The 13,777-nt window shown below is 41.5% G+C and overlaps 1 protein-coding gene across 1 annotated transcript in view; it reads left to right on the forward strand.

The window, feature by feature from the left end:
• The window catches only part of LOC123519775 (glutamate receptor ionotropic, kainate 2-like), a 14,474-nt gene extending 1,168 nt beyond the window's left edge, over positions 1 to 13,306 (forward strand). Inside the window, exons 2-5 of the mRNA XM_045281281.1 lie at positions 855 to 1,036; positions 1,302 to 1,536; positions 1,942 to 2,088; positions 8,780 to 13,306. Of these exons, the coding sequence (XP_045137216.1) occupies positions 855 to 1,036; positions 1,302 to 1,536; positions 1,942 to 2,088; positions 8,780 to 8,944 (729 nt within the window). The 3' untranslated portion in view covers positions 8,945 to 13,306. The remainder of the gene's footprint in view (positions 1 to 854; positions 1,037 to 1,301; positions 1,537 to 1,941; positions 2,089 to 8,779) is intronic.
• The last annotated feature ends 471 nt before the right edge of the window (positions 13,307 to 13,777 follow it).

Raw genomic sequence — 13,777 nt, forward strand, 5'->3', positions numbered from 1 at the left:
CTTCTGCGCTTCTGTGATTTTTTCCCTCGATCCGGTACGCACCTCTGCACCTCCGGTACCGTACTCAAAACTATTAAAGCGGCCCTGAAAAATCTAGTCCGCACCTCAAAAAATAAAACAAAATACAATATATCGGAGCTCCATATATACGAGTATATATATATATATATATATATATATATATATATATATATATATATATATATATATATATATATATATATATATATATATATATATATATATATATATATATATATATATATATATATACTATATATACTGGTATATACTGGTAGCACAGACCGCCCAAAACGGCCTGAAGTAAAGGTACGAAGTGTGGACTGTTTATCATCTTTATGTATTTATTTATTTTCTTTTTAGTTACTTATTTTTTATTGTTATTTATTTATTTTTATTTATTTATCTTATTTTCTTATTTATTTATTTTATTTTATTTTATTTATTTATTTTTTTTTTTTTTTTTATTTTTTTTTTTTACCCTTGAAAAATGTCAGGTGTGAAAGTACGGACTTAAAATTTTGCCTTTCCGTACCTGTTACTTCCGCACTTATGAAAATTTTTCCGCACTTCTGACCTCCGCACCTCGTTTTGTGGTCCACAGGTACGGAGGAGAGGAAATGCGGACCGAGGTACGGAAGTGCCCAGGTCTGATATATATATATATATATATATATATATATATATATATATATATATATATATATATATATATATATATATATATATATATATATATATATATATATATATATATATATATCTCTATATATATCTCTCTCTCTCTCTCTCTCTCTCTCTCTCTCTCTCTCTCTCTCTCTCATTATTATGAGGTGTATGGCGGGATCCTGCGACAAGCGGTACAGCTACGAGGCGTGGAATGGCTGGCGGCGTGGTGGTTATCGTGCATCATCATCACAACCGCCTACACCACCAACCTGGTCGCCTTCCTCACTGTGCCTGTGTATCCAACACGAATGGAGACCGTGGCAGAGCTGGCTCAGTCTCATCTCAGGTTGTAACAGCACTACGTGTGATTACAGAACACAAGTTGACATAGCACAACATTAGCGGTGTACAGTCTGTGTTCCAGAGATTCATTAATGACACCGTGCATCTCAGTAATGACTATCAGTTATTTTTTCTTTTATTTTAATTTAGTACTTAATAATGCAATATTTCAACTGATAGAGAGGAAATCAAATGCACGATGAATCTTCAAAAAGTAGTAGTAATAGTAGTATTTCCGTAGTGAGTGAGTGGGCTATGAACATCCCCAGGCTAACAATGCAGGACTACGGTAACTTCGTGCCCGCTGCCCTCAAGGAATCCTCGGACCAGAGTCTTGCTGCTTTGGGAAACAAGCTTGATTTGTTTACGTATGAGCTGGAGTATGACCCAGGGTTCAGAGGCATCCGCAATCATGAACAAGTCTTGATCGAAACTTACTCTTACCTGAGTAACCTTCAGATGCAGTACAACGCCACACGTTATTCCTACCTCATGAAGGAACAGGTAACCTTCACTGCTTCACTACCTTCACCTCACACTCTGTCACACTCATGAATACATTGCGGTTATTACCAATGGTCGTTTATCTCGTGTGAAAAATAAAAAAAACAGATAATGAAGTCAAAATAATCAAATGAAAAATAGAAGTGACACATAATAATCTCAGTTTATCATATTGTAATTCTTATTCAAATTTATATAGAAATATACGTTGCTACTTACGATGAACTTAAAGTAAGTTTAAAGACTTCATAGTCCTAATCAGACAATCATTGATCTAAGTGTTTGCATTATATAGTTTTTGTACTACGCTTATTTCATTATTTCAACGTATAGAATTTTGGGTGAAAAATATCAGACGGCAACAATTTTTAATGGTACTAATATAATTACTATTCTCTGTTTCAGATTTATTCAGGCCACAGTGCATGGTTTCTGCCTAAGAACACGCCATACACGACAAAGTTGTCGCATCTCCTCACCAGACTGCGGGAGACTGGAATCCTTTACAAATTTTTTATATACCACTTCCCTCCAAGTGACGATCAAAATAAAGTAAGTTTTAGGTTAATCTACGCAAACGCGCACAAAAATGTCAATGAAAAAATAGAGTAAGATTAAGTGAAACTGCAACAATCACCTTATCTTTGAGGAACATTATAGTCAACCAGAGCTAACTTGGTACAGTAGTACAGTACTTTGGGAGTTAGCTTTATCCTTTCGCGCCGTTCGCACCCTCATCTCTGGAGTGATCTCTAACCATGTGCAGCAGGGAGCGGCTTGAGAGATTCACGTGTCAAGGACAATGGGAAGGCAACGCCGCACGGCCTATAACGGATGCCAAGTGTAGTGGAAGATATGCAGCGCCGTTCCAATAAGCCATGCATGCGTATATGAAACATTACAGTTTTGAATAGATTAAAACAAAAGGATGAAAAATAAAAGAAAAAGAGAAAGATCGTCATGTGCGTATTCAGTTTAAACGTGACATTAATGCGGAATACTGGTGCAGCCAGCGCACAAAGTTATGCGACTGTGACAAAACAACTGGGTGGACCGAGTAGTGCACTTCCTTCACACACACACACACACACACACACACGCTCGGTAGCTCAGTGGTTAGAGCGCTGGCTTCACAAGCCATAGGACCGGGATTCGATTCCCCGGCCGGGTGGAGATATTTGGGTGTGTCTCCTTTCACGTGTAGCCCCTGTTCACCTAGCAGTGAGTAGGTACGGGATGTAAATCGAGGAGTTGTGACCTTGTTGTCCTGGTGTGTGGTGTGTGCCTGGTCTCAGGCCTATCCGAAGATCGGAAATAATGAGCTCTGAGCTCGTTCCGTAGGGTAACGTCTGGCTGTCTCGTCAGAGACTGCAGCAGATCAAACAGTGAATCACACACACACGTAAAAACAGGTAAAAACAGCTGATTTCACCTCTAATGTTAAGAGAGAGAGAGAGAGAGAGAGGAGAATCTTGGGATGGGGAGATGTTGGGAGCACCAAGTTACCTTCAAATCGCGGTTATTCCTGTTGTGTGTGCGTTGTCATTGAAACAATATATCTTGAGCAGAGCTGGACGATGCGACACCGAGTTCCGACTTTGCGACTTGTCGCACCATGGACTTCAAAATCGCAAGATCGAAAGTCGCAAACGTTTTGAAAAAGTCGGACTAAGTAAATTCGCATTGCCGATTTTCCGCGACTTTTGCCGCGACTTTGAACAGGAATAGATAACTTTTCTTTTCTTTTTTTTTTTCCTTTCAGGAAAAGATGGGCGAGGAGGACATAAAGGAGGAGGAAGAGACTGACCTGTAGATATTAGTTTAAGCTTTGTTTTAACTAAATGATAATGATAGTAATATAAATAATGATAATGATAATAATAACATTATCATTATCATTATTATTATTATTATTATTATTATTATTATTATTATTATTATTATTATTATTATCATTATTAATAATAATAATAATAATAATAATAATAATAATAATAATAATAAAAATAATAATAATAATAATGTACAGACATTCAGATTCAGACAAGTTGGGGGAGGGAGGTGGAGGGAAACACAGTGTAAGTATGCCTTGTAAGAAGATGAGTTTATTTCCCGACCGGTTTCGCCTACGGCTTCTTCGGGGGAACTGCGTTTGTTTTTTGTTGTTTTTTTACAAGAAATGGAGGAAAAAAAAAAAAGAGTTTGGATAGTAGATGGCGCAAGAGCAAAAATATGTAAAACAGTAGCAGTTGGTGTTGACAGACTATGCTGGTAATCGGACTCGAATCAGTCTCACGGAGCAATTGCTGATTTGAAACAAAGTCATACCAGCAGTACCCGATGATCCTGCGAAGGCATCTAGTACCAAAGACATCAATTCGCCTCTTTAGATCAGTGTTGAGCGTCCATGTCTCACAATCTTAGAGTAAGACAGGGATCACCAGCAACTTGAAGATCCGAATCTTCATCCGTCTGCACAAGTACCGACAACGCCAAATACTTGTGTTGAGCGAGTCCATAACACCATGGGCCTGACCAATCCGCAGTACAACTTCCTGGTTCTACCCACCGTCGTTACACACTGCACTACTAAGGTATGTGAAATTTTTAGAGATCTCAATGTCCTCTCCACACGCATGGATGGACTGTACTGTTTCATCCAGTAAGTCTCCAAGCACCTGAACCTTGGTCTTGGGCCAGGAAACCTGGAGTCCCAAGGGCTTCACCTCCTTGTGTAGCGCCTCTAGAGCCATTACCAGAAACTCCAGTGACTCAGAAAAGATTACTATATCATAAGCAAAAGCAAGCTCTGTAATCTCAGTATTGCCGACAGATGCTCCACAATGACTTTGGTCTACAATTCTGCCTAATACCCAGTCCATGCAAGTGTTGAAAAGTGATAGAGCAAGCACGCATCCCTGCCTCACTCCTGTATTCACAGGAAAGAAACTGGACATGCACCCTCCACACTTCACACCACTCAGGCCAGTTAATAGACCAATAATCCTTGCAGGAATCCCGCGGAGACGGAAAAGATTCCAGAGTGTCTCTCAATGCACTGAAACAAACGCCTTCTTTAGATCGACGTAGGCTGCAAGCATTCCTTGTTGAAACTCACGTCGGTTCTCCACCAGTACGCAAAGCGCTATGATTCGATCAGTTGTTGATTTACCGGGCGTGAACCAAGACTGTTCAGGTCTCTGGTGTTTCATCAGGTGACTGCGGATACGCATCAACAGCAAATGGGTAAGCACCTTGCCTGATATGCTGAGCAGTGTTATATCGCGGTAATTGTTGCAGTCCTGACAGTCCCCTTTCCCCTTCCAGATAGGGATAACCAACTCCTTTTTCCAGTCAGGGGGAATGGTACCTGAATGTCATACAGCAGTCAAGACAGCATGCAACCCACGGGTCATGGCCTCACCACCCACTTTGAGTAGCTCTGCACTGATGTTACAGATGCCAGCTGCCTTTTCACCCCTCAACTTTGCCACAACCTCTTTGACATCATCAATGGAGGGTGCAGTTTTGCCAATGGGTGGATCAGCATCCAACATCTGTAACCTTTCACTTTGGAGCTGTCTGCTTAGTTAGAGGATCCACTGTGAACAGCTGCTCAAAGTACTCAGCCCAACGAGCCATCTACCCATTTGCATCTGATACGAGGCGACCATCTGCTGTTCATATAACACTCATCTGAGATGTAGACTTGGAGCAGAGTTTCTTTCAGGGCTCAATAGGCAGGTCGGAGGTCATTAACATTTAAATGACACTCTGCATCCTCAGCAAGACCCCTGAAATAACTCTCCTTGTCTCTCCTCAGGAGAGCTCTAGTCCTACGTGACAGAACCCTGTACTGGTTGCGGTTCCCAGCAAGTCTGGCAGTGCAACTCTCCTCAATACTGTCCATTATCTCTACCGAGGCGAAGCCACTCCATGACCTTGGGCGCTCCACAACACATTCCTTGGTAGCCTCAAGAGTCTCACGTTTGAAGGTATCCCATAGCTCTACCGAGTCCTCGATGGTGTCGAACACTCCAAATCGATTGGAAACTGTCACTGCATACTCCTGGGCACATGTCAAGTCCTTCAGTTTCTCAAGATGAAACACAGTGTGGTCACATATTGGAGGCTTTCTGGACATGACATGCAACTTGAGTGTACCAAGAACAAGCCTGTGATCAGTCGCAAAGAACTCGGCACTCTGAAAAACCCTGCAATTCTGGAGGATCATCCAACGAGTACTAATAAGGATATGGTCGATCTCCTTCGCTACCCCTCCGGCATTGCTATACCAAGTCCAGCAATACAGTGTTGGTCTCTGATACCAAACAACTGCAATTCTCAACCCTCTGGATCTTGCAAGAATCAGAAAGAAAGAGCAGTTGTCGTTCCTGGTACCAGAGCCATGGGGACCTACACATAACTCGTAGCTGGCTCTCTAAGTGCCAGTGACAGTATTAAGGTCCCCCAAGACAATAAATGCATCACGACAGGGACACTGGTTTAGTATAGAGTCGAGTTTGGCGTAGAACTGCATACAACACTTGATATCTTGCTGTGGCTGTATTTGCTTGGTGTGTGTACTGGTATCTCTGGGGAAGGTCTGAGCGTAGCTGTAAAGACTCATATCCCGCTCTTCTTCTTTGTTGTCTTCTTCGTCATGTTCTTATTCTTCTTCTTCATCTTCATCTTCCTCTATTTTTTCATCTTCGTATTCCAACTCTATCTCGGTGTGTTCTTCCTCTGCAACAGTCTCGTGGTGAGGGTGCTTGTTTTTCTATGCATCACTCTTCTCTGCATTGCGTGGAGATGCCACGGTGGTGGTGGTGCCTATCTAGCAGCGCTGAGAAGTGGCGACTAACGAGGGCTGTCAGAGGGACATAGATGGCAGGGATATTCTTATGTTGAAGAATGAGGGGAATAATGTTTATGAGATGCCAATTGTTTTTTTGCTATAGCTTTAGCAGTGTGAACGCAAGCAAAAATCTTCATCTGTACCCCCTCTTCTGTTTTTTTTTTTTTTTCTTCTTTTTTTTATATACCATGTGGGCTTTTCACGGGAATTTATGGGCTTAAGGGGATACTTTTTTTGGGGGGTACCTCCTATCTCAAGGCCCACTTGTTAGGAAACCGTTGCCCCCAGTGAGGAAGCCCGACCTACACTCGGACCATGGATAGGATTCGAACCCGTGCGCTTGGAGACCCCTCAGACCCCAAAGCACGCATGGTTCCACTGTACCAAGGCGGCCCCCTAATGAAAAGGGTTCTAGGGCTGTTTTGATGGGCTGCTTGCGTTTGTTGGTGAAGAGTGCTTGCAGTTTCTCACCACTTTCCTCGCTTCTGGTCTTTTCTCTCCCTGTTCAATTGTAAGGAATACGTTGTCTCCTTCTCATGGAAAAGAGTTCTTAAAGGATCAGAAGAATCCAGCTGGCAGAGACGTGCACAAAGACGTCTGTCCCTGTCTGCAGGTCCAAGATGAAGCCTTAGCCTACTTTGATGTACCAATTTACTCAGCCTTCGTGACGTTGATCAGCAAGAGGCAGGCGTTTCCTCGTTATTTCGGGTTAAGTGAGTTCTAGCCATGGTAGTGCCTATATCAATACATCGTTGCTCTTTCTGTGTTTTTTTTTTTTTTTTTGTGTGTGTGTGTGTGTGTGTGTGTGTGTGTGTGTGTGTGTGTGTGTGTGTGTGTGTGTGTGTGTGTGTGTGTGTGTGTGTGTGTTTACTGAATTTGCTCAGGCCCTGGTACGTGGGGAGGATAAAGTTCTGGTCTGTATATATGCTGCCAAAGCTCTTGCAGAATATTACCACCAACCCCTGCAAGGGCTAATACCACTACTCCTTCAACACAACGGTCTCCCAACCATTCAAATATCGACAACGGCTATCTCTGCTCCTCGCCTCAAGAAGTCACTTCATCCACTATGTCGCCACAAACAAGCAAACGAGCACTTAGAGAAGTAGGTAAATGATCAACCTTGTCTCAGAGAACAGGAGGCGAAAGAAGAAGAAGAGAACACCACCAACGGCACTGTTGATGAGGACAAGTGAAGTGAAGAAGATCTGGAGGATGAAATTGTGGACATTGAAGGCAACGGAGAAGACTCACCGCAGCACAGCCACATAGACAACTCTGAGGCGTGTGCAAGCCTATCAACGCCACTCTTCCCTTCACCAGCCGAAGACCAAGGCTGGACCATTAAGAGAAAGAAAAGGAGAAATGAAAAAATCTCCACCAAGACTCCCCAGGAAGAATTTGTCTACCGCCCCAGCAAACGACCTGTCCAGCAAGCAGCAAATGAACCAATCTACTATCCTCACCATCCAGATGAAACCCCAGAAGAATATGAAGAAATTATAAGAACATTTTGCGTAATCTGCAAGCGGCAACCTAAAACTCTGTCTACCGAAGCGTACAAGCGGCACTACGTCAGGACCACCAAGGCGAAGGCAACTGCATAACTAAAAAAAAAATAGCAAGCTGGTAAGCCCACCACCTTTTACTCTCCTACTACTTTCTGTACTTTCACTACCTTTATTTCTTACTGGCCAAACTCTTATTTCTCTTCCCCCCCCCCCCTTACCTACAAGAAGACAGTTCCCCTGAAGAAGCCATAGGTAAAACGAATTGGGAAATAAACTCAACTCCTCGCAACTGTGTTCTCTCCACTTCCCTCCAATTATAATAGTAGTAATAATAATAATAATAATAATAGTAATAATAATAATAATAATAATAATAATAATAATAATAAATATGTGTTTCTCTGCCTTATTAAAGTATGTTCCTGTTATCGCGTTAAAGTTTTCTTTGTAATTTAGCGGAATCATACCAGGAAAAAACCCAGTGTCACAAAGTCTCAAAATCGCATCACACTGGGGGAACTACAAATATAGTCGCAAAGTTAAAGTTGTACCAGAAAAAAATTCAAGTCGCATCCAGCTCTGATCTTGATTCAATCAACTGCGCATGGAAACCTCCATTGCCCTTGTGGTCGTAACACTATGTAAAATCGCCTCATATGAATGACTTGTATCAACTAATATAAACTGCAATATTGTGAAACTTGCCTCAAGCTGGCAGCTATTATTGATTATAATGCTTTGTAGTACACGAGACAGCATTCCTAATAGGATTCATTGAACAGGGTCATTTATAAGTCACACAATTCAATGATTACGTAATGTAGCTTACGATTTCACGTTCTATAACTATTAACATTTGTATTTCCTATTCCAGAGAACCCAGACCCCGAGGCTGAGCGTGGACCAGCTGCAGGGCGCCTTCCTACTCCTCTTGTTGGGTTTGGCCTTGTCTTTTACAACATTCATGATAGAATACATATGTAACAAAAAAATACAGAGCACAGATAAACTAGCAGCACTTACAGTGTTTCCCTATTGATTCACCTTGGTGTTGCCTCTATAAAGATGGGTTTACACATGTCAATATGCAGGTAGCAATGCTACCCACTAGAGGTATTGGGTAGATTTTGGTGCCTTGCAGATGGAGCTGCTACCAGCAATACAAGACCAGCACATTGGTTTTGTCCAGCCGTTAGTGGTTTTGTTTACATTGTGAAGTCACGGAGGAGGATTTGGAGATGTGGTATCCAAAGGCAGAGAAGATGCTGAAGTTAGTGAGGGACAAACACATGTCTAGGACCCAAGACATGAGTTATACAGCAAAAAAAAAAGCTTGCGTAGAAGTCTGTTGATGAGATTTCTGCCACTCTAGCACTGAGGACTGTTTCCGTCTGCAGTGTCTTGTTGGAGGTGATGATTTACAGTGGAGATTCAATACTCGAACGTCTTAATAGTTAACCTTTTCAATAAATACTCACCGCAAAAGTTCAACGTAATACTGGAAAAAATACCCGATAGTCGAACGTCCACCAGTTGTCCCGCTGCGGTCGTGAGAACATTCTCTTGTGTTCTGTCTGCAGCGTTTCATTTAGAAACTTACAATGGCACCAAAGAGGCTTATTAGTGGTGAAAATAAGGAATCTAGTGAGAGTACAAGTGTTAGTGAGCAATAGCCCTCCACTAGTGGGTTCACAGGAATCACACGTTTTCATGGAGGGTGACTCATCCTCCCACAATTCAGATATACAAGGTCTTCCATCCGGTTGGCTTACTTTGGTCTCGGCCGTACATATACGTCACGTAAGCCCCCAGTCAACGTTCGCTGTGGCTCGTGTGCTTGAATTTGATTTTTTTTTTCACCTCCCCACTCACAGCCCTTTTTGTGGATGCGTGAGCTTACCATTCTGCCCTGTTACTTCATATTATGGGGCCTAGAAAACTAATTAGTAAGGCCCAAATCTCAGTTATTTGTGCCTTTGTGAGGAGAATAAGTCAAATCAAGAAATTGCCAAAGACCCGGTAGTAACCGCTACGATCCATGCTACACAACACACACAGTAAAACACCCAGATTCTTTGATGGTGTGGAGTTGTTTTCTTACTATGGTCTTGGAAAATTAGTGTTTTTGCCTAAGAATGTTCGTATGAACCAAAATAACTACTTTGAGCTAATTCTGGATGAGTTAGATGAGTGTATGGAAAAGTGCAATGTAGATATCGTTTTGTCTTTCTTTTTGTATTATGGCAGCAACGCACAGCACAACTATTGGGCATTATAAAGAGAAAATAAAAATTGGTCTCAACATGGCGAGGTCAGATTATGGCTTGGCGCATGGTTGCTTGGGTGCGTGTGACAGGCGCAGAGGTCAGGGTCTGACTGGCTACTGGCTAGCTGGGCCCCTGCATCACACCGACTCGGGGCCCACATGAATCATAGACACGTGACTGTGGATTGTTACCCAACCTAGAAGGTTTCATGTGTACAGTGTGTTAGTAAGTTTGAGTGAGAGAATGCTAGTAAGTGTGGTTGTGTGCGGATGGAAGACCTTATATATCTGGACCGTGCGTCCTCCGACGAATAACCTCCCTCCTCCTCCCAACCCTTCCCCCTTCCATTTCCTCTCCTTCTTTCTCCTCTACTTACTTACGGTAAGTACAAATCAAAATTGTAAAAAAAAATTTACATTGCAATTTTTGTAAACTTAAGGTTTTGCTAAGCTCATAATGAATTACCTGATTTACAGGTAGTAGTAGTCAAATTTTTAGATACTTGAACGGCCATTTGGAACGCATTAAGTTCGAGTATTGTCTCCATTGTCATTTCATTGCAATTGTGCATAGATCTTTTTAAGAAGACATTTAATTGGGTACCTGTTTGTTTACATTCATTTCCCGCCAACCAGCCAATACTTCACTGCCACTGTGTGTGAACACTCTCCAGCTAGGAGGGCTCTGTTAATACTTCTAACGCAGTGGTTCCCAAACCTTTCCTGAGCTAGTACCACTTGGAGGTCCTGTACAGTCCCCACATACCACCTGGTTCCAGAGAAACTTAAATTTCGGCACAAGTTCACAAGTAGAACACACAAATGAACTAACAACAAAGAACACAACTCAGTTTAATACGAGGAATGCATTTGTTTTTTCTCCACCAGATGAACTATGCTAGATTATCTTCTGTAAGCTAGGCAGTAATAATTTTCCTGAGAAATGAATTAATTTAATTATATTAAATGTCGCCTATGATCTCAAAAGTCCTAGTGCACCACCTGGAAGGCTTTCATGTACCACTGGTTGGGAATCACTGTTCTAATGTGTAGCATTGCCATATTGACATGTGTGAACATGCCTTGAAATATTAGAATTCTGAAAAGTAGGAAAATCAGATTTATAAATCTATTGAATAAGTTAAATAAGAAAAAGTTATCTAAATCATAATGTTACTAGGCATTAAGTTCCTCACTCCAAAACGCTGCTCCAGTAACAATAAAGCCTACCATTAATCAACCAGTATGTTATGAATGTCATGGTGAAAAAGCGTGTCTCACACGACCTTACTTTTTACTGTTATTTGTATAAATCTATTCTACCTTATTTACTTATCTATTTTGTTTGTTATTTTTCATTAATTATGACATGAATATAGGGAATATGAATAAAGAATGAATGTATTTGAAAAAGATTATTCTTTATTAAATTGTATTACTGAAATATGTCCATCTGCTTTTAGAATGAAATTAACTTATGTCAGGGCACAGTAATTATCCCAAAAATTTTAATAAAAAAGTATTTAGTCCTGTTAGTATTCAATGGCATCTAGTTCCAGACTGATAAGAGCTATAGTCTAGTGTTTGTCTTAAGCCGGGTACACAGTACATGATATAAAACAAGGGAAATGTTCCATAACCGAACCTCATCATGTCGAGAACTTCCATGCATCCCACCTCGCTCAGTCTGTCAGGCAGCCTACATTCAGAGGACGTACTGCTAATGGCCAGCATCTATGTCATTACATTACAGATTAGTGACCTGTTTACTTTTGCCTGTTCCATTACTCTTCATCTTGTCTTTTTCTCTCCTCATGATCGCTAGCATATTCCCTAAGTGTGGAGGGGTATAAAACAGGAGAAATTAGAGCCAATCAGAGAGCGAGCTGAGTGTTGTGACTTCACCAGCTGGCAACGTCACAACACTGCCTGTCTTCACTCTTTTCTTCTGTTTTCTATGTAGCTTCATACGCTTTCTAATACTTATTTCTTTCATACGCATAATGCAGATATCGTGTACAATAATAAATTTAACGACTACCTAGAAGCTTTTATTCGTTTCCTTTCTTGTCCATGCTCTAGATCTTGATTTTACTGTACTTGGACTCAGGCAGTTATAAACAAACGAAAACACAATGCATTATTGCTACACTACCTATCCTAGTTCTACTCACTATTCACTACATCCTATTTTTGGTACACCACATTTTCTCCACAAAGGTCTTCAGTCTATTTTAGAGACAAAGACACAACAGACACACAATTTCCTCGCCAACAAGCAGTGTTGCCCCATTGCATTAAAGTCTTGATTTTTCCATATTTCTTTTGGATCTCAGACATGTTTCGAGATAATGATACCGTGAAGTAGTTAATACTCTTCTGGTCCAGCTTTATACCTCTGTCTCAACATAACCTTTTGTAATAGTGTTATTGTGAGAGTTAATTGATGTATAGTTGTGATGACGAAGGTAATAAGAAAAACAGAGTTTGAAAAGATAATAGCAGTCTTATGATAAAGAGAGTTCGTGGAGAAGCGTGGCAGAGAGGCAAGTGTCTTAGAGGGGGAGATAACAATCGTGACAGAGGGGAGAGGGATGCGAGGATTCAAGGTCTAGCTGTCTCCCAGTGATACGTTTGCTTGTTTGTTTCTTGTTGTCCTCTCTTCTTGAAGTTTGTGATTCTAATCCTCATCCCAAGAAATGTCCCCAGATCGAACTGCTCTCTTGATGGCCACCCAAAATGTCTTGACACCTCCCGCGACTTTTTCTTCATTAACTTCTACAACATTCGTGGTCTAAGATCAAATTTTCAATCTGTTGAACACCACCTCTCCTCTACTAAACCTCATCTTTTCCTCACCAAACCACAGCTGTCTGAGGCAACTGACAGTAGCCCTTTCTCTGTTCCCTCCTACTTTCTCTATCCTCATTTTCGTTCTAAAGCTAGATGTGTCTAGTGCGCAGCGACTTCACTAGCTCTCCTGCCTACGCCCTTGAATCTTCCGAGTTTTCCACCATCTGGCTTGGACTCATTAGTCACTCCATAACTAAATTTATCTGTGTTGTCTATCACTCCCCTAACTCCTCTGACTATAGTAAATTCTTTGACTATTTAACTTCCAAAGTGGAGCACATTCTGTCCCTCTACCCTTTTGCAGAGATTTCCATTCTTGGAGATTTCGATGTTCATCACTAGCTTTCGCTTTCCTCTCCTTCACTGACCATCCTGGTGAACTAGCCTTCAACTTTGCTATCCTCCATGACCTAGAGCAACTGGTGCAACACCCTACTCGTATTCCTGACCGTCTTGGAGACACGCCCAACATTCTTGATCTCTTCCTCACCTCTAATCCTTCTGCTTATGCTGTCACCCTTTCATCTCCGTTGGGCTCCTCCGATCACAATCTCATTTCTGTATCTTGTCCTATTTCTCCAATCCTCCACAGGATCCCCAAAGCAGAGGTGCCTCTGGCATTTTGCCTCTGCCAGTTGGGGGACCTGAGAAGGTATTATGCTGATTTTCCTTGTAATGATTATTGTTTCAGTGTCAGAGACTCATCTTTGTGTGCTGAACGCATAACGGCGGTAATAGTGTCTGGCATGGAGG

This window comes from Portunus trituberculatus, chromosome 46 (assembly GCF_017591435.1).
Source record: "Portunus trituberculatus isolate SZX2019 chromosome 46, ASM1759143v1, whole genome shotgun sequence".
In the NCBI taxonomy this organism is placed as follows: domain Eukaryota; kingdom Metazoa; phylum Arthropoda; class Malacostraca; order Decapoda; family Portunidae; genus Portunus; species Portunus trituberculatus.